Here is a 23,181-nt window from a genome sequence, read left to right as displayed (position 1 = left end):
TCAAGCCATTTTTAGACAGTAATAAGCAAATTTTTCTTTTTAAATCAAATGTTCATGCTATAAATATATTATAATATTGGTGGAAGCGCCACATATATAAGAGATATGGGAAAAGTCTAACCAACAGTGAACCCCCCCCCCCCAAACATGGTGCACACCACGCCCAACCTTAAAATCCATGCTTTTGAGCAGTGGAATATTGTGCGGACTGCTGGCAAGTCTAGGGAATTTTACCGATTGACTGCTCACACAAAAGAGTTCCGATAACAATAGGCGCGCCCACACAGACCGTGCCGTACCATGCCACGGACCAACTACTTGCCGTTCCTCTTGACTGCTCAACAAAAGGCCAACACCCCAACTACGATCGCCATAAAATATGCGCCATACCACAGCCCAAATTTCTAATACACCCAAGTGAATCAGACGAGAATTGACTAAAGGCTGACTGACTTCGGGGCGGAAAAGGGGCCCATTTTGCAAGCATTTCTTGGGAATTTGTGTATCGAGTTTCTTCCGAGTTTCGGCGGGTTTCAAGACGACGATGTCGTGGGGGAGAGTGCCGCTTTCCTGGGCGCTGATCGCGCTCGTGTTGTGCTTGGGTTTTTCTTCGGTGGAGAGCAACGGATTGAGTAAGTATGGATAGTGATGGTACTTTCATGGATTGAATGACACATTTGGAAATGTGACCGACAGCCGTTACAAAACCCGAAAACCCTTCTTTAAACTAAGAAAAATGCAGAATCCTGATGCAAGTTTTGTGATTATATGCCATTGAATTGTACAACATTTTATGGGGAGTCGTGAAAATGTTCTCAGTATTTTCGTATCATGTTTTATTAAATTCATTTTTAATTTTTTTTTTTTTACATATTTATTATTTGCATTGACTGACCACGTTTTATTATTCTTGGGTCTATTTTCGGAAAGATTTCCATACGAAGTTCACTCAACACCCTGTGTACAAACCCTATGAGATTGGACTGAAAAATTCTAAGTGTTTTCTAAGAAAATACTTGTATTTTCTCACTGCTCAAATTGACTTTGATGACATGAAATTGCTATCTGGGGGCTTGTTAGTCAATACAGAGGAAAATTAGTGAACTTCGCATATGGTAATCTTGCCCTATTTTCTCCCTGCTTTCCTTCAATGTGTGGTTGTACAAAGTAATTAGGTAGTGCCAGGGATGCGTTCTTATCTTATTAGTTCTAATTATTTTAGAACATAAATGGATTATTATTGTTTCTGACAGGAGTTGAAGGTGGAAGAAACTGAGACCTTTTTACTTTTAGTGGAGAAATCAAACTTTTTAACTGTCGTGTAAAACATTGAAACCCTTGACTGCAAAAACAATTAATAACAATCTTGAAAGATTCCCATATTTGGCCAATAGTTTTAGTAATCCTTACCTTTAGGACCCCTTTCCTGTATAAGGTTAAAAGACTCACCAAAACAGCTGACTAAATGACCCTCAAAAGTGACATTCTGATATTTCTTGGCACATCTGAACATTTGGCAATCACACCTCTTGAATATCAGCAGGTTTAATTTTGTAGAAAGAGGGCAGGGCTTTGATTTATGAGGGGTAAAAGACGGCAATAACAAACAGGAAATATATTTAAAAAGCAAGATGGCGAACTGCCAAAAAAGGTAGGAAAGTCACATTTTCTTTGAAAGTGCTTTCAAAATTACAACTAACATGAGTTTATCTGAAGTCAAAAGACTGCTCTAGCCTGCAAAAGTCACTTTGGTACTGGACAGTCATCTGCAAAAGTCAGTTTTGAACAGAACTCGTACAAAATAGCGGTGTCCTAAAATTAAGGATTACCCTAATTTTCCCTTAAGGCTTCGACCTATCAGCCATCAGAAAGTGATGATATGTCCTAAAAAGTCAAATTTAGCTGGGAAAATATTGAAGTATTTACCGAGAAAACACTTAGAAATTTTCATTTTTCCAATTTTTCATTATCCGACTTTTTGGGATTGCAGTATCGAGGTGAAATTCTTTTAAACTTGGTGGAGACGATACGTTGATTTAAAAAAAAAGAAGTTTGGCAGGCATTATACAGTGTTTATCCCGTCATGTTTTATTAACATTGAGGTATGTAGACTCAATTTCATGTAATCTTTTACAAGGCCATAAGCAGAGAAACCTTCAAACAGTGATTTCCCATCACACTAGGTGTGGCTTGTTTCGATGACATAAAAAGTAAAACATTAAAAGCCTACAGACTTACAACATATTTAATGCATACGCCATCGCACTGTACCCTTTTCGGGCCTCAACAACTGTTTGTTATGCTAATTTGTACCACGACCGAACTTGGTAATGCATTCCTTTTTATGATGGTCTACGCCCAATGGTAATAATTCGTGTTCGTTGACCTGAAAAAGTTCACAAAAGATGTTTTTGTTCAAGTTTGGCTGACTCACTGCCTGAACTGTACTTTTCTTTTCCACGCAAACAGTATTGTTATGGCCTTCTGGTGAAAAAAAGAAAACTGGGAAAGAATGTTGCAACCTGACGCTGCTTCTGCAGTTGTGTACAAAGTCTATGGAGAGTCAAAAAAAGTTTATAAGTATTTTTCGAACAAAATTGGAAATGTTTCTCGGTCCAAGATTCATGTCTTATCATCATTTTTGCAATGACTGACCTTCACTGAGATGATATATGAAGAGAAAAGTAGCGTCAGGCTGCAACATTCTTTCTGAAAACTTTGCTTCGGTGTTTTTCGAACATGTTACACAGGTTTTTTTTTTTTTTTTTTTTTTTAAATCAGCACGTTGCAAAAAAAGTTTGTTTTGTAATTTAAAAATTGACAAAAAATAATTGACTATTAATGGACCAATTGAACTGCCTTTAAAAATCGTTCAAATCTGTGTTTCATTCTTGATATTGAGAGCTTTTTTGGTCCAAAGAAACATGAACTCTTGTGCTGGTTGTCATGCACATCGGTGCACGTTTCCTGAAAGGTATAGCGGAGGCAAGCAACATTTTAACATGTAACATTAGTCGTTAATTGTTATAGCATTATTGCAACTTTAACTTGAAGTTGTAAGTTTCTGATTATTTTGATCATCAATGCTTGCAGTCATGCATTTGCTGTATACTGGCTGCTTTCAGTGGGCCAGTTGTCCCAGACCAGTTTTTGTCGTTTTGTAGCTGGTGACGTGGTGATATCAAAATAAAAATCAAATAAGCCTAGAGGAAATCCAAGGCAATTAATTTTGCAACCTGGCAGCACTTTTTCTTCAATCATATACAGTGAAATCTTGATAACTCAAACCTCAAGGGAACAGGTTCGAAATTTGACTTAAATTAAAAACAGAGTTTTGACCTGTTAAGCAGGGTTGTATATAAATGTCATTACTAAAGGTCAGTCATTGCAAAAATGTTGAAAGGACATGAAACCTGGACTAAAAAAAACATTTCTAATTTTGTTAAGTGATACTTAGAAAATCTTCCCGACTCTCCATAGACTTTTTGTGGAATTTTAACTAGATCGGAAACCCAAGCCTTTATGCGCATGACATTAGAAATTTGCCCAAAAAGTGCCAATTAATATTTATGTTATAGTACATATTGACATGCCTTTAGTTGTAACTCCCCCCCCCAAAAAAAAACTTGTTATCCATAAGTCCAAGTAAACAAGTAACAAAAATAAATTAGTTTCTATCCATCGTTCGCCTGTCTGTTAAAAAAAATCCTAGAACTTAGAAATTAGTACACAATTATCTGTAGCCTTTATTATATTATTATTATTATTATGATTATTGATAATTTCTGGTAATGAAACCAATGATTCCTCAAAAATGCCCTAGGCACTGTAGCTTGCAAGCCTGAAGAAACATGTGGAGAGAAGACAATGAGAAGAAGTTACAGTTTTAGAGAGGTGGGAGGAAAAGCCCAGAAGAATATTCTGAGGAACACCCACAGAATCAGGCAGGGACTGAAAACCCAATCCACATATTGGCCCAGGCGGGATTCGAACCCGGGTCACAGCGGTGGAAGGCGAGGAAAGTACCGCTACGCCAACCTCACCTGATTTGTTAATTGCAGAAATGAATTTATGAACAAAAGGCACGGTCATTCTTGATTTTAATATTTTCATTTACCGTATTTACATTTTTTACCTCTGTTTAACCTTGAAATTGTTTAAACTGTCATGAATCATAAATGTGCTTTTTGCATCTACAAAATTATGTGTAGATTCATGAGAGTTGTATTAATTCCTTTATTCTTTCTATACCGCTTGTTTGTATCAATAGCTTTAAATAATTGTCCAATGGAGATCACAGCAGACCGATCCAATTTGGTGTACTGGGCCCCGCCAACGGTCAGCAGCACAAGTGGGGCGTACACACTCGTTGGTACCCATCAGTCCGGCCGTTATTACTTTGAGAATACGACAGTTACCTACACCGCTGAAGATGATGCAGAAACACAAACGTGCACCTTCGACATCATCATACAAGGTATGCCCTTGCATTGTGCTTGTGCTGAATGGCGCCCTCAACTGTTGCTGCATGCACCCAATAGACGAATTCAGGCACATGATCACTGACACGGTGGCCTTTATTGGAGAAACCATTGTGCACGCTATTCTACAAAGTCTATTCCATAGACTGCGATTTTGTGTCTGAAGGCAGTGAAATCAAATCAACCAACAGCTCGGAACCAATAATGCGCATTACATTACATCCCCGCAAACAATGCTGTAATTTGTAAAATCGAGTTAACCTTTGGAGTTGGTATGGCATTATCATATTATACAATTATTTACAATTATTTGCTGCCTCTTATAATACAACTATTTGCTGTCTATAGTGGTTAAGACGACTGCAAACAGCCGTCAAGTGAACTTGCTGACCAGTCTTGTTGACATGATGATTGATTATCCATGCCCTGCAGCGAGGCCAGCTTGACTTACTATAAGGATTTTATTACACAACCATGCGGTTCTTGTCAGGGGGCTGGGGTTTGGCTAGGATTTTCAGGGCCAGTAGTTCAACTCTGGTTAAAGGGGCTCTCAACACTTTTAAGTGGCTATGTTTGAATGAGGAACTTGTGAAGTATGACTTTTTTTCACCAACAAATGTCAGGTGACTGAAAAATTAAGCAAACCAAAGTGCACTTCACATTTTGTCGGCTGCACGGTTATTTTTTTTTTTTTTTTGGCAGACAATGGCTCCCCTGTGATCACCTCCTGCCCAATGGACATGACGGCCACGGCCCCCGCAGGTGCCACCTCGGTATCTGCCTCCTGGACTGCCCCGACGGTGGAGGACTCCGCCAACGTAAACGTCAGCCCGGACAAATCCCCCGGGAGCCAGTTTGATCTCGGCCGCAACGTTGTCACTTACACCTTTACTTTCACCAACAATGGCGCTGCAGAGATGTCATATTGCAGCTTTGACATCTTCGTAGAAGGTGAGTTTTAAAAATCTAACCGCCCTGAATCCTTCAAAATCCTCTTTGCCAAAGTGGAGGAATTTGGAGGATGGAGGTTACGTAGCAAAAGTGCGTTACTGATGTCGTAAAATGCACTTTGTCAAGGTCTTGGGTCAGACCTTGTGTTGTTTTTGCTCAGCCATACGTGAATATACGCCTGGATTATGCTTGAAGACCTCTGTTTTGCTGCAGTCTGTCACTGGCCAAGCCTCAACATATTGACAGTCACTGCCGCAGGATTTTGCAGGATTCAGGCAGTGGTCACCCCTCCATGGACCATATTCAAGAGATAATGGAGGAATTTGCAGGATTGAGGCTATATGCTATTTTTCCCTGAGGCCAATTGGAAGATTTTGCAGGATTGAGGCTACATCCTAGCAAAAAGGCCCAGGGAGTTAGGGTTAGTACAGCTTGTCATTTAGGAGTGTTCAGTGCCTACTCTATTTGCATTTTGTTGTTGTTTGTTTTGCAGGAGGTGGCTCAGTTTCGACCCCCAGCCTGGTCTGCCCTGATCCAATAACCATCACGCTACAGGTCGGTCAGGACTCGGCGCCCGTGAGCTGGGACGACCCAAGGTACCCAGCTGATCTAGGCAGTGTCACGACGGTCTGTGCCCGCAGCAAGAACGACCAGTTCTTCCAGGGCCGAAACGAGATCAACTGTGTGGGCTACTTCGAGAGCGGGGTGGCTAAAATGTGTTCCTTCCACGTGCAAGTGAATGGTAAGCAGTGGAGTTTAGAGGGCCTATGTACTAGAATTTGTTGTAATGCAATCCTTGTAATGTACCTGTGGGATTTAGCAGGGTAGTCCTACGGGACTACTAGGGGGTTAGAGTTTTAATTAACGCGACTGATTTTAATGCACATTAGCTTTTAATGAGTAGACCACTTGGGATAATAACGTCGAGGCAGTGCAACAAGGTCGTAGCTCGATTCTGCAACAAAGTAGCATCATGCACAAATACGCTTCGTGCGACAAGGTCATATCTTGGGCAAGCGCAGTTCTAGATCCTATATTTTAGGTGGATCCAGAAATTTTGCAGGGAGGCTTGCTCAAATGTAGACTGTAGAACCGCGCCTGATCTCGCGTATCGCAACATCCATTGACTTGGTGTATTCATCCGGGATATTTTATGCAAGATACAACCTGTTAATTCAAAAATCGCGTTTCACTAACATGACGTCACACACCATTTCAGGAGATTCGACCTTGTTGCACGGACATGACGATAAGTTCTTTGATGCTGATTCTATTATCCACCCACCCCCCAGCTAACCAGGATGACCAGGTCCCAAGCATCATTGACTGCCCCAGTGACTTCACGGTATTCGTGGCTCCAAACGCTATGGGCGCAACGATTACCTGGCCCGAGCCCACCATCATCGACGACAACCAGCAAGATCTTCAGCTGGTGTCCAGCCACACGCGCAACATCTTCTACAACGTGGGCAGCTACGACGTCGTCTACACTGGAACCGACGTCTCCAACAATGAGGTTGAATGCAGTTTTCAATTCACCGTGGAGAGTAAGTCCGTTGTTTTGTTATTTCTTTTTATTGCAAGTGGCTTGGGGTAGGGCCGTTAGAACTCGCCTTTGCATTGGGTACCACTTGGACCCCTTATTCATACACCATGAACTACATCACAGCAGACGACATTTGTCACCCATACCAAAACAAAATACCATAAAATTGATTTTACATTTGATGTTTCTGGGAAACACATTTGTTTTTAATAATGGCCTGATTTATTTATTTGATTGTTTGTTTGTTTGTTTTTCTTGTACACAGATGATAACTCGGCTCCAGTATTTACAAACTGCCCAGCGCCCTCGTTGACAGCGTATGTGCAGGCGGGAGAGACGTCTGGGACCGTGTCGTGGCCGCAGCTCACCGTCATCGATAATGCTGATGATAACGTCGAGCTGAATGGCCCGACGGAAGAAAATCTAAACATGACCGTCGGCGAGACTCGCAACGTGGCCTACGTGGCCACGGACAACTTCGGCAACACGCAGAATTGTCAGTTTACGGTCACACTCCTGGGTAGGTATAAGTCACATGACCTAGTCACATGACACGGGCAGCCACTCATCACTGTTGGTGTTTGGTATGTCCACTGGCAGTTGCGCTGGTGGTCACATGACATACATGTACATGTAGGTGACCAATGCTACAACGATGGTCACATGACGTAGATGACCACATTCAATGGAGGGTCACATGATATTGTCACATCGGAATTGTCACAGTGGTTGAAGTGTTGCCAAAAAAGAGGTTAACCCTTTCCTTACCATGGGCCACTTTTGTCGACAAGGAAGTACCCCCCTGCTGCTCACCATAGGCGACTTTAGTCGACCAGGAAACCACACACAGAACACCCTTAACACAGATATATGCACTACTTTTCAGCAAGCTGGAATGTTGGTATGTTTTGCCGCCCATACATCAACCATATACCAGCAGAAAGAGTGTTTTCGGATCGTTTTAATGGTGTAGTTTATTCAGAGTGTTACCATTACAAAAATTTAGGAAAAAGGCTTCAAAAATATCCACCCACAATTTGAGGTATGAAGGGTCATGTGGTGAAATGGCTTGCAGTTTGATAAATGGGACCAGATGAACAAAAAGGCATAACTTTCTTATATTTGCACATTATGGCCTTCTTTTTGAAATCACATAAAAAAGTAAGGTTCAAGGAACAAACTTTACACACAACACCTATGTTTTAATCACTCCTTGGTAGTGAAATTCTAGGTTGAAAAAAGTGAGTTTTCGATGTGTGGTCAATTTTTTTTTCACGCTGTAGGCCTAGTGATTTCGCATGACTGAGCAAACAATTTGGTCCTGAGTCAAGTCAATATTAACAATGTGGTAATGAAAGGGTAAATAAGAGAAGACAAAAGTAATGGCCATCTTTTCTGTTTTCAACAGTGGACCAGGTCCCGGAATACACAGGCTGCAGCATGGACACTACCTACCCAACCAACAGCGGGGTCAACTACACCAACGTGACCTGGCCAGAGCCTCTGGTCACAGACGACCTGAGCAATGGCAGACTGATACTCACCAAGTCCCACGAGCCGGGCATGCGGAGAACGATTGGGGTCTACGTGGTGGAGTACACGGCCACGGACGAACGTCAAAACGTTGGCATCTGCAGTTTTGTCATCACGGTTGCAGGTATAAATTTATATCTGTTAAACTTTTATTGGTTTTTAATGTCTTAATGTATTGGTGTAAATGGTGCTGGTCCCCCGAGGGCTAGCCTGTTATCCTCTTTGTACCTATCGCACTGACTGATTGACCGACTCCCCGACCAACTCCCCGACTGACTCCCCGACCAACTCTCGACTGACCCCCCCGGCCAACTCCCTGATTGACTTCTGACCAACTCCCCGACGTACTCCCCGATTGACTTCCCGAACGACTCCCTGACCGACTTCCCGACCGACTCCCCGATCGACTTCCCGACCGACTCCCCGATCGACTTCCCGACCGACTTCCCGACCGACTCCCCGACCGACTCCCCGACCAACTCCCCACCAACTCCCCGACCGACTCCCTACTGACTCCCGACCGACCGACTCCCCGACCGACTTCCCGACTGACTCCCGACCAACTCCCCGACTGACTCCCCGACTGACTCCCGACCGACTCCCAGACCGACTCCCCGACCGACTCCCCGACTGACTCCCGACCGACTCCCAGACCGACTCCCCGACCGACTTCCCGACCGACTCCCCGACCGACTTCCCGACTGACTCCCGACCGACTCCCCGACCGACTTCCCGACTGACTCCCGACCAACTCCCCGACTAACTCCCCGACTGACTCCCGACCGACTCCCAGACCGACTCCCCGACTGACTCCCGACCGACTCCCAGACCGACTCCCCGACCGACTCCCCGACCGACTCCCCGACCGACTCCCAGACTGACTCCCCGACCGACTTCCTGACCGACTCCCCGACCGACTCCCCGACCGACTTTCGACCGACTTCCCGACCGACTCCCCGACCGACTCCCCGACCGACTTTCGACCGACTTCCCGACCGACTCCCCGACCGACTCCCCGACCGACTCCCCGACCGACTCCCCGACCGACTCCCCGACCGACTCCCCGACCGACTCCCCGACCGACTCCCCGACCGACTCCCGACCAACTCCCGACTGACCCCCCGACCGACTCCCAGACTGACTCCCCGACCGACTCCCAGACTGACCCCCCGACCGACTCCCCGACCGACTCCCCGACCGACTCCCGACCGACTCCCCGACTGACTCCCTGACCGACTCCCCGACCGACTCCCCGACCATTTATGCAATATATTTCTCTTGGGTGTACTGACCCAATATGGCGGGGAATCGTTTAGCCTTGGCGGAGGTTTGTGCTCTCTGACGCCTTTCAAATTTGTTTATGCAACATTTGATTTTTTTTTTTGCATCTTCCATATTTTTCGCCCACCAGATCAGGAGAACCCCGTGCTTGGTACTTGCCCCCCGTCGCAGACCATTGTCCTCGGCCAATCACAGGTCAGCACAGATGTCACATGGACCAATCCCACGGCGATGGACAACAGCTGCGGCCCCCAGCCCATCTGCGGCACCGTAACAGTCACGAGCAGCCGCAACCCGGGATTGTTCACCCAGGGAGATCACTCCGTGACAATCACGGCAACGGACATGGCGTTAAGGACGGACACGTGTACCTTTGTCATTTCAGTTATGCGTAAGTACAGTGGAATCTGTCTAAAGCGATTGCACCGTGGAAATATTACATGTAAAATCGTCGGCTCGGTGCTATAACGTCGTTATGGCAATTTTGGCCAAAATGAGTTTTTGGTTGCATGTTATTAAGCTATCAAAATACTTGCTTCTCATACAAAATCATTCGTTTTATCTGTTTAATTGTATTAGAAATTAACTAATTGATAAAGGGCCTTAGTTTTACTTTTTTAGTTTTACTAACGGATAATGACCTTTTGTTTCATCATGCGATACCTATTGTATCTCCATAATGCGTTATGGACAAAAGGTCACTAACTGGTAACAATTAACCTTTTGTTGCACACGACACCTTAAGGTTTGGACTACAATAACCGTGTCTTCTCAGAAAATAACAAGTTTAAACACACAACAAAAACATTCATTTTATTGAAATATGGACAAAAATCTTCCCAACTAACATATTCAGCGTGCTTGACAGATTGCTTTTACAAATTTCCTTGAGCACCAAAACTTCAAACTGTATTTTCTCAAATTCATAAAAACCCACTTAAACAACCCTGTAGCACCGAGGCGACGATGGCCAGCATATAGTGAGTGACACCTCCAACCCCCCCCCCCAACCCCCCTTCAAAACTCCAGGTGGTTATTTGACCTTTTTTGTGTTTGTTTTCTGCAGCGTACATTCCGGACACTACCCAGCCTGTGTGGAGCGTCTGCCCAAGCTCAATTTCTGAGAACACCGACAGTGGGCAACCGACGTACCAGTACACATGGGTCGAGCCCACAGCGACGGACGATCGGGGAGTTGTTTTCCGGTTTGCCTCGCACAGTCCTGGCTTTAATTTCCCTATCGGCACTACAACCGTCACGTACCGGGCAAGGGATGCTGAGGGCAACGAAGGAGTCTGCACTTTTGATGTAATTGTGGCAGGTGAGCTAGATGCTTATTTCGGTAATCCTTACTTTTAGGACACCTCTATTTTTTTACGAGTTCTGTTCAAAACTGACTTTTGCAGATGTCTGTCCAGTACCAAAGTGACTTTTGCAGGCTAAAGCAGTCCTTAGAAGTCAAGAAGGTGTCATTGCCAATTGTTCAGATGTGCCAAGAAGTATCAGAATGTCAATTTTGAGTGTCATTTAGTCAACTGTTTTGGCGAGTCTTTCCCTTCCTATATAGGAACGGGGTCCTAAAAGTAAGGATTACCCTTATTTCTTTTTCCCAGGAGGGACGGGGCCAAGTCATGCATAATGGGGTCTTATTCACGAGTCGGCCATATTGAATTGAAAGTCTTAATATTTGGAACTTGCGGAGAGAAATGAAAGCAAGTTCATTCCTAATTAATTCCAGTCTGCTTCAATGAATAAATTTAAATGTGTGATTAAAAATGCCCTAATGTGTAAAGCCAGATTAAAAAAAAAAAACAATAAAAAATAAGGCTGCATTGTGCCTGCATAATAGTCTGGCGCCATCCCATTAAACAGTTAACACTTAGTGACATACATTCAGGGAACTCGACAAAAATGGCCAATTCGTGAATAAGGTCCATTCAGTTTTTCCTTGGGATCACTGCAAGACACTTAGGTTCTCATTCTCTTTTTTTTCTTCCCTTAAATAAAAATGATCTCAGCGATAAATTTCACGGAAGTACGAGCTCGCCGTCCCTTTCACAGCTCACTCTTCATTTTTTTTAACAAACCCTCAAATTCATGGCCCACAAAACGCTCATAGTAGCAGAGTTGTGATTTGGCCTACATAGACAATTTTGGGCTGCACCCCAGGCTCTAGGCATTGAGGGTAAATCCAAAGAAAAGTCAATTCAATATTTATTCATAAATACCTAAGACAGTTTACGCATTCCTATTGGTCGAGAGCCCGTCACGTGACCAGTCTTAAACTGATGATAAAGACATGGCTAGCTGGTCTTAAACACTTTTCCAGTGTCACAATAAAATGTGGACTCCTAAAAATCCAGTGCCTCTTATCGTTTCATTGGTTGAACGTTCACAATCTTCACACAGGCATGCGCAACACTACCAGGAAGTCAGAGTTTTAAAGCTCTAAATTCATAACGCAACTTGCAGGTGCGTTCTGCGCGACATCGCGCAGAACATGATATGCGCGCGTCAATCTCCATAAAAGGGTTGTTTACATCTTACTCGCCAGCTGAACACTCCATTATTTTGCAAGAGGGATGTTTCAAAAAGCATAAGGTGAATTTGTTGAACAAAATCGGGATGTTTTGAACGAATTATATGATTTTTTTTACCGAAAAGGTATTTATGAATGGGAATAAATATGTGCTCCGTCGGTATTTCTCACTCTGTTTAAAACCACTTAGAGTCTGGGTGCTGATAATTACCCTCGCCTCCGGCTCGGGTAATTATCAGCACCCAGACTCTAAGTGGTCTTAAACAGAGTGATAAAAACCTCCGAAGCACACATTTATTCCCTTATTTAAATCAAGCTTTTTCTGTGTCTGTTTCTGTTTCTTTCAGATAATGAAGCCCCTGTGTGGACTCCTAACACAGGGTGTGGTTCAACCATCACCCACTACGTACGCACTTCCGGCAGCCTGACGCTACCTGTACCCACTCCTGCTGCCACAGACAACTCCGGGGTCCCACCCACCATCACGAACACGCTCACCACTCGAGAAACGTTCACCTTCACCACGGATATAGGGTCTTACCAGTTTCAGTACACGGCGACAGATGGGTCCAGCAATCCAGTGAGCAATTGTATGGTGACAGTGACCCTCATAGCAGGTTCGTGTACCCTTCGTCTGATTTGCTATAAACAACTGTTGAAAATCATCTACGTCGATGCAAAATCTGATTGTCAAAAATATTTATCACAATTGTAACAGGCTGTACTCGCGAGCTCAAGGTATAACGCAAAGTTGACGCAATAAAGTAGACTTCTTTAAAGTACAGCTGCTAGAGTTTGCAAGGGTCTCGACAGAAGCCTTTAATCCATAATCGTCGTTCTTGGCTCCGTAAAAACCAGTACAAACAAATAAAATGCAGATAGATTCACAATTAAGTACTTGTTAGGTCACGAGGTGAATACATGTACATAATAATGTAAATATCCAAATCCTAAGTGTGGCAAAACATCTGGTGAAAATGTCCCTAAAATGCATGAAAATACATTCTGCAATCTCATTACACCAAAGAGAATGTATCATTTACCTCCTTGCATCCTTTAGTCTACTGTAGGATTCGTAGTAATCGATTATTCTGGCTTAATCTTCCCAAAAGTTGCAAGTTTCATGCACAAACATGGTTTCTACAACATGACGTTGTTCGTTTGTTCAAGGCAGGTATTCTGTACTCCACTAAGTACACTGCTTGAAGGCACTCTGACAGTCTAAGGGTGATTCATCTGCATCAACAGCAATTTTAAGGCCATATCTTCAGTCCAGTGCCTTAAATGGCATTTCTTCTCCATTTTGATATTTGCAGACGCCAATCCGTGGACTTTGCGAGGCTCTGTCACGCTGACGCGCATCAGAGGACAGGCCGGTCAGTTCTCCAACGCTGCAGCTCCGCAACGGCTGACCGAGTTGATGGAAGATGTAAGTGCCGTTTATGCCTCGAAACGTTTACACTTTTTGACCGATAATTCAGCCTTCCCCCATCCCTTCCAATTTTCTTTGCTACGTATCTTTGACATTAAATAAAAAGTGTTTTCCCTCCCTCCTCAAATTATTAATTTTTCTCTCCAGAACTTGAATGATCTCATTCACAACTCCACATTTGTCTCTCTGGAATTTTGAGGGACCCCCCCCCCCCCCAAAAAAAAAACTGGAGGAAAACCATTCAACCCCCCCCCCCCCCCCCCCCCCGCAAAAAAAACCCTGAAACTTTTACTGAAATTGCTTAATCCGTTCAAAGAATATCACCATTTGAATGCAATGACCCTAAAACCTTTTTCGTCCAAAATAAAAATTCAATTTATTGTGTATTCTGACTGTATGGAACAACAAAGAAAATGACACAGAACCCTTGTTTCAACAACTGTTGTACACAATATCTTTATTAACAACCCCGGTTAGGCAAACAATATAATTTTAATATAAAATCCACTGTTTTTTTAAAAGACGGGCCTTCAAGAGGACTTTGTTGAATATTTTAACTTTTAAACTGAGGTTTTTATCACTGGTGATGTTTGAAGACAATTGTGACGACTCTTGAAATCACATTTTTGGACGAAAGAGGTTTTAGGGTCATTGTGTTTAAATGGTGATATTCGTTGAACGGATTGAGTAATTTCACTAATCATTTCACCTAAAGGGAGCTAATGAAATTGGCTTTCCAGTCATTATTATTGTTGGTGCTACATATTTTTTTGAATGGGAAATATAATTATTATTTTTGGTGCTACGTATTTTTTTTAATGGGAAATATAATTTTGGGGTTTGGGTTGTGCTTTTTTTACTCACCCTGTATATCCATCGTCCTTTTATCATAAAATACATACAAGATAAATATCACATATTTACCCTTCTCTTGTTTTTCTTCTCCTAGATGGACCGATTGTTCCGTGGTTCCGATGTCCGTTCCCACTTTGTCGGAGCCGAGTCCATCTCCCACATTTTCACCGGCGGCAACCCAAGAGTCACCTTCCGACTTTACTTCAACAGGCTGCGTGAGGGCCGCCACACCTCCAGGCAAATCGCCGATGCTTTCTACAAGGCCATCGGCAGCACGCTGAGTTTCGCCACCAATAATTTTGTCCTCTCGGGTTCTCTAGACTTCCGTGAGTCAACGACTTCCCTCATCTTCTTAGAGTTTATTCTGGCAGCATCCACAATTTCTCAACAGTTCCCAAGACACAGGTGGTCTGAACAAAAATGGAACCTCATACTTCCACCACCTTGAGACTCGAACCACCTGTACCCATTGATGGAGAATCCTTTTAGAAGAATTATGATACCAAAATATCCCGAGTCGGTCCAGTAGTTTTTGCTGCAGAGCCCATTTTGAGAAGGATACTTCTTTCATGTGGGTATTATTAGATAACAATCCCTCTATCAATTACAATGTAAGTCGAATTCCCGGGCACAGTTTAGTAATTCATCTGGACAAAAAGGACCCCCAACTTGCTTCCACAAAATAGGCTCACAGAAATGTGTTTGTACTCATACTCGTTCTCAGAGAACAACTGCGGTATGGTATGTTTCCGATGGGAACGCGCAGTGTTCCTAAAAGAAACCTTCCATACAGAACGGGAACATTCTGAATTTTTGAGACGCTACTTAAATGTGTTTTTAAAATACTTTGTCCATGAAATTTTAGTTTGAAACTTTTATAGAACATTCTAAATACTAGTAGCATCATAGGCCATGTTCGCGCAAGGACTATAGTTGACCAATGGTTAACTAACATTTGCCCGAACTCTGTCTAGTCGACGGTGGTTGACTACGCTAGTCGACTATTTGGAACCAACCTACTGGGGTTGGTTGCTTCGCTGGTAACCAAAAGCCGCGCGCATTCATAACGCTAGCAGAGAGCCAGGATCCAGAAGTTTTGCGATGACATTTTGACCAGCGTTCGACTAGAGACGTTCGCACGTTGCTATCAGTGCGCAGGCGTAAGGTACGTCACAAATCAACCACTAGTCGACTAATGGTCCTTGCCCGAACTTGGCCATAAATTTACAGAAATCTCAAAATCGCTGAAAATTACCCACGTGTCATTTGCAGCTGTTTCTCTCATTCGTAGCTGTGCCCAGTTCCACCTGTTTGCCCGTACTCACCTTCAACACTTTTATCTTTGGCAGACGTCCGTGAGTTTAAGATGACGTCTACCATTGTTCGGATGGGCAGCACGGTGAACCCACCCTTTGTCGGGCAGTACAACGACGACAGAAGTTCACTGTACATAGGCCTGGAAAATAATATCAACCAAGGGGTATGTACATGTATATTAGGAATATGAGATATTGAACAACGCTTGAATTAGCGTCATCTTATCGGTGGATCATTGATCACGGGTCATTAAATTATTCGTCCCGGCCGTACTGAAAAAAAAGGAGTTCCATTATTGCACGATCACACTTTTAGTGGTGCGGTGTTGTGTAAAACTTAACATGAATGTTTCACAATCGTGCAATTGGAAGAATGATTTCATGCCAGTGGCAAATGGAATGTCCCATTCTTCTCAGGTTCTCCTCGCGGATTGGAACATTCCTTCCCTCACCTCATGATATTACTCTTACCATTGCACTCATAAACATTTGTTATTTGTGTAATAATCTCCAGCAAGCAGAAATGGTCGAAGTTGAAATGTGTTTAAGTGATAACCAGAGCTGGTACGGATATCAAGATGCGAGTGTTTTTCCTAATCTGTGGATTTAACCAACAATAAACTGATCTTCGTTTCGTTTTTTTGTCCATGTCAACACAGATGGACAGCACCTACAGTGGCTTCTTTGGCTACCAAGTCTCGGTCTTAATCGACCTTCGCGATGGCAGCATCATCAACGATGTCGTTCTGGTCTTTGACGACGGCTCGCAGACGACGGAGGCGGCCATTGTCAATCAGTTCAACAACGCACTGGATACATCGGGCCAGCTGCCGGGAACCGGGCTGTATTTCAACGCCATCCTTACCGTTGAAAACCAAGGTAGGTATAGACCTTTCTATACCCTTGGTTGGCAAACTGCATATTTTGCCGACCACGGGTTGGAAGGCCCAACACTGCAAAAATGAAGAAGAGTTATCACGGATAACCAAAATATTATTTGATACTTGGAAATACAACATTGTCAACAGACATACAACATAATTTCTACACATGCCTTTTTACCATGTATTGAAGGCATCACAAGTCATCATGAAACTTTAGCAACGGGTGGTTTGCCCTTATATTCCTTGGGGAATTAATAGCCATCTATCGCTCTTGAACATTCAAACACGATGTAACCATGGGTCGTTTGATGTTCGGGAATTAAAAGTGGCCCAAATAGTGTTTAATACATGTACAACCGGTAGATTTTTTTGTTAATCTGTTGACTTTTTTCAACAACAATGTTCGGTACGTTTTGTACATTAAAACTGGGAGCCATGATGATGTTCGGTATAGCCGAATGTTCAGTATAGTGGTGTTCGGTATAGCGACAGTCCACTGTACATGTAACTGGGACGCAAATAATTGGACCTCAGATTTATGGAATGACCCAGTTCACGCTCTAATGAAATAAAATTTCCCTTCGTCTACAGAGATTTGCCCGGCAAATGAGTGTCAGAACGGGGGAACATGTACCTACAACGCAGCCTACACCAATATGTGCACGTAAGTTAGTGGTGGGATGGCCATCCATTGACCACGTTTGATCCTTTAAACCTAACCCTCGCAATTCCTTACAAATTACGTTTGGAGGTTTTGGAGAATTATACAGTCCCTATAGCCAGTCAGGTCATCTTTATAACCTATCCTTATAACATCGCATCATCATTGGAATCCCTCATTCTCTTGACGATGGGCAGAGCAAACTGTTCCAAACATTGAGTCCCTCCGGTTCTTTTCAGAACCATGCACACATACTCACAAAAGAGATTTATTCACATGGTGCTACGGCAAACTTATCTTGTCTCGATCATCTTGCCTTTCATTGTTACTGATTGTTCATTATCCTGATTCAGGGGCCACATTGTGGCATGACCCACGCCCCTTAGTGCAGTCCCTAGCCAATCAGATCATCTTGCCTTTCATTGTGACTCATTATTCATTATCCTGAATCAGGGGCCAAATAGTAGCATGACCACGCCCTTTAGTGCAGTCCCTAGTCAATCAGATCATCTTGCCTTTCCTTGTTACTCATTATTCATTATCCTGATTCGGGGGCCACATTGTGGCATGACCACTCCCCTTAGTGCAGTCCCTAGCCAATCAGATCATCTTGCCTGTCATGGTTATTCATAATTTATTAAACTTTTTCCCTTGTAGGTGTGCCGAAAACTACAGTGGAACTAACTGTGAGACTGTACCCACCACACTTAGTATGTGAATATCTGTATTGTGAAATTTACATTAATTTATGCATTGGCAATGCATGAATATGTATCGAATGGAATTCCTTCCAATAGCATAGTAGTGATAGAATTAGCAAAATAGAAATACAATACGATTTTTAAACCAAGTCACATCATTTCTAATACACCCTTATGTGCGACTTAATGTTAATGCTGCAAAAACGGACGTGCAATTGACTGCGAGATTTTACAGGAAAACAGAATATCCGGGAACCATGTTTAGGATCTACAACGTGTGTAGCGTCCTATTTTTCCATGAATTTGTGTCCAGACAAGGCTTATCCAGTCCAGGGCAATAATTGGGCTCTGTGCAAAGCAAAGAAAGCAATAAGATTAAAAAGATATTAAAAATATTACGAAACCCCGCTCCAGTCAAACCTTGATCAACTTTGACAACAATTGAATTGAATTTTTTTCTCCTTTTGTACGTTCCTCGCAGACCTATCGCCTTTGGCCATCGCAGCCATCGTAGGGGGCGCTATACTGCTGCTCTTACTCATCTTAGCGCTCTTCTGTTGCTGCATGTACTTCTGTCGCGAGCCCCTCGGACCGTACAAGGACCACCGCTACATGGAGCGCCCGTTCCAGATCGTCGACGATGAGGAGAGCGTAGTGTCCTCGGTGGACGTCTTCATGATGCCGAGGGTAAAGGGTTTAGGGCGGACTTCTTGCCTCCTACGGTGGTCCATGATGTTTCGTTAAACTTAGGGGAGGGGTAAAAGACTGTTTGCTTGTATGTCGTTGGACCATGGTGTTCCATTAACCTGCTAAGGCAAAGTTCATTCCCCGCGCTATTTCAGAGTTCCATCCCTAAAAATTGATTCCTTTTCATAATCGCTAGTTTTTCTAGCAATACAAACGTTATTATATTTTTGAGTGAGACATTTACTGAAGCAAATCAGCCCAAGCTCAGATATTGAGTTAGTCCATTACACATTTTGAATTAATTCTGTTTTGTTTAATTCTGTTCGTGGGGTAGGCTGGTTCCTGCCCCGCAATCAGTATCGATAACGTACGGACAGGGAACCAGTCTGCTCGCAAAAAGAAAAACCTTTTTTTCTAGACAGTTGCAGACAGCCAAAAACTAAAAAGGTTTTTTTTGTTGGAATAAAACATACAAATTGAAAGTATATTTCGGGGGGGAAAAAAATTGAATTTGTTGAAAAGCACGGGGAAAGCAACTAGAGCAAAAATTGCCCTAAATATCCAAGGTGCTGCACTTCAGTCAACAGTTTGTATTGAATTATTAAAGGAATTTAATCCGCAACTAAACCATCACTGTAAGATTGTAAAATTTGGGCGATTACTAATGCAGTGCGCCACCAAGAGTTTGCCACGGAGAGTTCATTTTTCCCAGTGCATTGTGGGAGATGGTCGACAAATTTGCAGCGCGGGACATTACAGTGTATGATTCAAGTATCTGTTTGCCTTTTTTCTTTTCTTTTTATCAATATGGTGTTTTTTGTAAGGCGGCAGAACGCTATGCCCCAATCTATAACAAATTAGCTCAAGTTGTCTAATGACACTCATTCAAATGCGCCAGGTTTTGTCGACGGTTAACTTGAAAAATGGACCATTGCAAACTCTTGGTGGCGCACTGCATTGTGAATCGCCAGATTTTTTTTTTTTTTTTAACAGTTTAAATTTCGCATGTTTTTTAAAATTCTTCCAACAGGAGCGCCCGTATCGTGATTCCATGCCCCTGGCCCTACCCCCGCCAGCCCCAGTCCTGGCCCTGGAGCCTCCCCCACCCCCAGAAGCCCCCATCCTGCGTCTGGATGACGACTACTACCCAATGGAGGAGGAGATGTACGGGCGACACAACAACGCCTTTGCGATGGACATGTACCGATCACCGGACATGGACACGTACCCGTCAGATGCACCGTCGTTCTCCCCCGATGGGGAGGTCTACGTCACGGTAAGAAGATATTTCTTTGGTAATATTTGCACACTTAATTTGGTATTGCAACTGCGTGCATACATTTCAACAATTTCGTCAGCTTTGAAGAAACACTTTAAGGCGTTCACTGCAAATTTTGAATTTCTCTCTGACAGGGCCCGAACCAGGTAGCCATTCGCCCAAGCACCAAGCGTAGCCACTACTACCGCTACTAGAAGGGAAAACCGCGAAGACTGCTCACGTCAAGTTTCGACAACCGAGAAAAAAATCAACATTGACTTCTTTAAGCAGTGATGGGTAAAAACATAAAGGTGACTGAAATACATATTCTCCAGGTCATGAAGAATTTGAAGCGGAGTTTTTATGTTTTGGAAAGATTTTGCATGAGGAAAGGCATTGGTTAATTTTAAGTAAAATTCTTGTGACTGGTGTTTGGAAACATTTTTTTTTGGTAAACTCATTTTTTTTTTTTTTAATACTAGCGTTTGGGAAAAAAGGGTAAGCAGTATAGGCGCAGTATGTTAAAATTTGCATATTTACCGAAATGAAATTTTGTATGAAACTCCAGTACTGATCAATGTCAAAAGTCACTACGTTTAATCTAAGAATGGTTACAATTTTAGGGGTTAAAATCCTGTAATTTTAGAACTAAAGTTTTCTTGTGTGTTGACTTTCTTTTTTTTCCATTCTGGATCTGATCTATCTTGGAGTATTGTGACTGATAATTGAATGTGAACTGTTGTTCTTTTTTTTTTTTTGGTTTTAAGGGAAACTTTCTGCATTAAAATAATTTTATATTGGAGATTCAAATATTATATCCAGAGGTGATTTATAAACATAGTAATTTTAGTGAATGTATATTCATGAAAGTATAGTCATATTACGTACATGTATGTAATCTTAGGGCGCCCTCAGGTTGACCCGCGAGTTGTATGCGCTGCGACAGAACCGTTGGCATCAAGCAGAAAAGTAATGCAAGTCACAAAACTGAGAAATCGTGTGATTGTTGTGAAACAAGCGGCATCTCGACACAAAATCATCAGAACTCTGTGCATGTCACCCACGACGCGACGTCGGTTCCTCGGTAAAGACGTGGAGTGCGTGTTGATAACAATCAGACGATATTCCACGGCAACGTCTGTTCATTCAACCATTTTTACCGCATGCTGATTGGCTACATAATAAAATGGCGATCCGGATGCGCACGTCGTCGTAACTTCACACTGGTCGACTTCGATTGATTGCCACCTGTCGGAAACGCGTTCTGTCGTGGCGCAGAAGTTGAAAATTGTATACTCTTTCAACTTGATTTTTTTGGAGTGCCGAATGGTTATCATTAATATGCCAAAAAGAATGTGGCTTATATGGCCCCCAAGAAAGATCTTCCTGGAATGCCCTGGTGCGTAGTTACATGTAAGAGATTCTGTAAACGTTTTGTACATTGGCATGTTTAACAGATATTGGTTAATGATTATTCAAAGGGAAGGTTTAATTCGCTTTGTACACATTTTGCTATCAGATGCCTTTTGTAAGATGAACCATAATTTTTGACGTAGCTGTGTACAATTTTTTTGTGCCTGAATACAGCAGTAAGCCACCGCACTTGATCGGTGTGACAATATTAGTTATCCAGTTAGCGCAAGTGGAACATGGAATAATGTAGTGCGTCTGTGTCCCACATACCACAATGCCGAAGGCCGAGTGGTATGTGGGACACAGACGCACTACATTTTCCGTGTTCAACGATCGCAAGCGGGATAACATTCATCTTCAAGCAAACTTGACGCACATTTATGACGGAGCATACACGCTGTACACAACTTTATCCTATGACACGTGCTTGCAGTAGGAATGGCGCGTGCATCTTAGAATAGCGCGTTACACAGAGTGCGGTACGGACCGTGGTATATAGGATAATACCACACGGTTGTTGCCATGGATCGACCAATCAGGATTCAGGATTCAAGTTTGCTCGAAGAGAAAAACCTTTGTCAAAGCCAACAGCATTTCTGGCTCTACACCCATATTTGAAAGCATCAAAATTTGGCAAACTTTCAAATCAGAAGTCTTATCTTACTACAGTAACGTAAGGGAAGTATGTAGCATGTATCAGTTTTACTTTGGTGTCTTTACCCTATGGTGCATGTAGATCTGCAATTTTATGGCAAGCAATGTTTGGTTACATATCAATGTAATGAGCTTGTATATTTGCTGCTAATGATACATGTATTTTTTAGAGTGATATCCCCGCTTTTTTGTATTCAGCAAAAAAAAGTGTCCATGAGATCAGCATTGAATTTCAGTACGTTGTTACAACAGCGTGCATTGTGTTTGGAAAAATGAAAGAACTGGAAAGACAAAAGAACAGAAAATTGTCAAAATTTTGGAGCAAAACATTGATCAAACCAGTGACATATATGACCAGATTTATGGAATATTTAGTGGAATTTTTATTCTTAAATTCACTCTTATAACTTTACAACAGAGTTGTTCTCCGGCAGACTTTGTATTTACACTATACAACAAATAAAGAAAACCTTAAATATTTACTTCTCTTCCAATAATATATAAAATAATGTAGATTACATGCCAAACGAGCGCGGCTGAAAAGTACAAGCACATAAGTAAGAGTAATTTCTTGTTAGTCTTCCTTGAAGGCGCTTGTGTATCATCAGAGCAAGAGTGTCATACGATGTCATGTAGCCTTAACTACATTTTTTTGCTATGAATGCTTGTTTAAAGACTAATACTAGTTTGAATGGAAGCTCAGTTCAAAACCTTACATGTACCCACATGTATTAGTATGGCCAATAACTCAAACAATTCACACATCGTTAAATGTTTTTAGTGTCTTTTGGGACAGTGATAAATGTTCACACTTATCAAATTCATGTGAAATCATCCCTAGAGACCTAAAAAGTTAATTATTCAACACTTTTATGCAACCTATCTGCTTAAATGCATTATTACTATACCTTTTTTTTAAAGAATATTTTAGCAATAAAGGAATTATGGGGAAAATTGTCTCTTGTCCTGATTCTTGTTAGTCTTGATGT

The 23,181-nt window shown here is 42.5% G+C and overlaps 1 protein-coding gene across 1 annotated transcript; it reads left to right on the top strand.

Moving 5' to 3' along the window:
* Window positions 1-315: 315 nt before the first annotated feature.
* On the top strand, window positions 316-23,149 carry LOC119724925 (hyalin-like). The gene is made up of 19 exons (XM_038196244.1): window positions 316-632; window positions 4,271-4,477; window positions 5,184-5,432; window positions 5,926-6,174; window positions 6,725-6,979; window positions 7,244-7,498; window positions 8,387-8,635; window positions 9,923-10,183; window positions 10,859-11,113; window positions 12,679-12,948; window positions 13,648-13,760; window positions 14,713-14,944; window positions 15,968-16,098; window positions 16,594-16,813; window positions 17,410-17,482; window positions 18,137-18,189; window positions 18,662-18,867; window positions 19,898-20,143; window positions 20,281-23,149. The coding sequence occupies exons 1-19, from the start codon at window positions 545-547 to the stop codon at window positions 20,338-20,340; spliced, it is 3,672 nt and encodes a 1,223-aa protein (XP_038052172.1). The 5' UTR covers window positions 316-544; the 3' UTR covers window positions 20,341-23,149.
* The last annotated feature ends 32 nt before the right edge of the window (window positions 23,150-23,181 follow it).

The sequence above is a fragment of the Patiria miniata genome, unplaced genomic scaffold, assembly GCF_015706575.1.
Source record: "Patiria miniata isolate m_02_andy unplaced genomic scaffold, ASM1570657v1 HiC_scaffold_18, whole genome shotgun sequence".
NCBI classification, from domain to species: domain Eukaryota; kingdom Metazoa; phylum Echinodermata; class Asteroidea; order Valvatida; family Asterinidae; genus Patiria; species Patiria miniata.
This window is presented reverse-complemented; position numbering and strand designations above follow the sequence as displayed.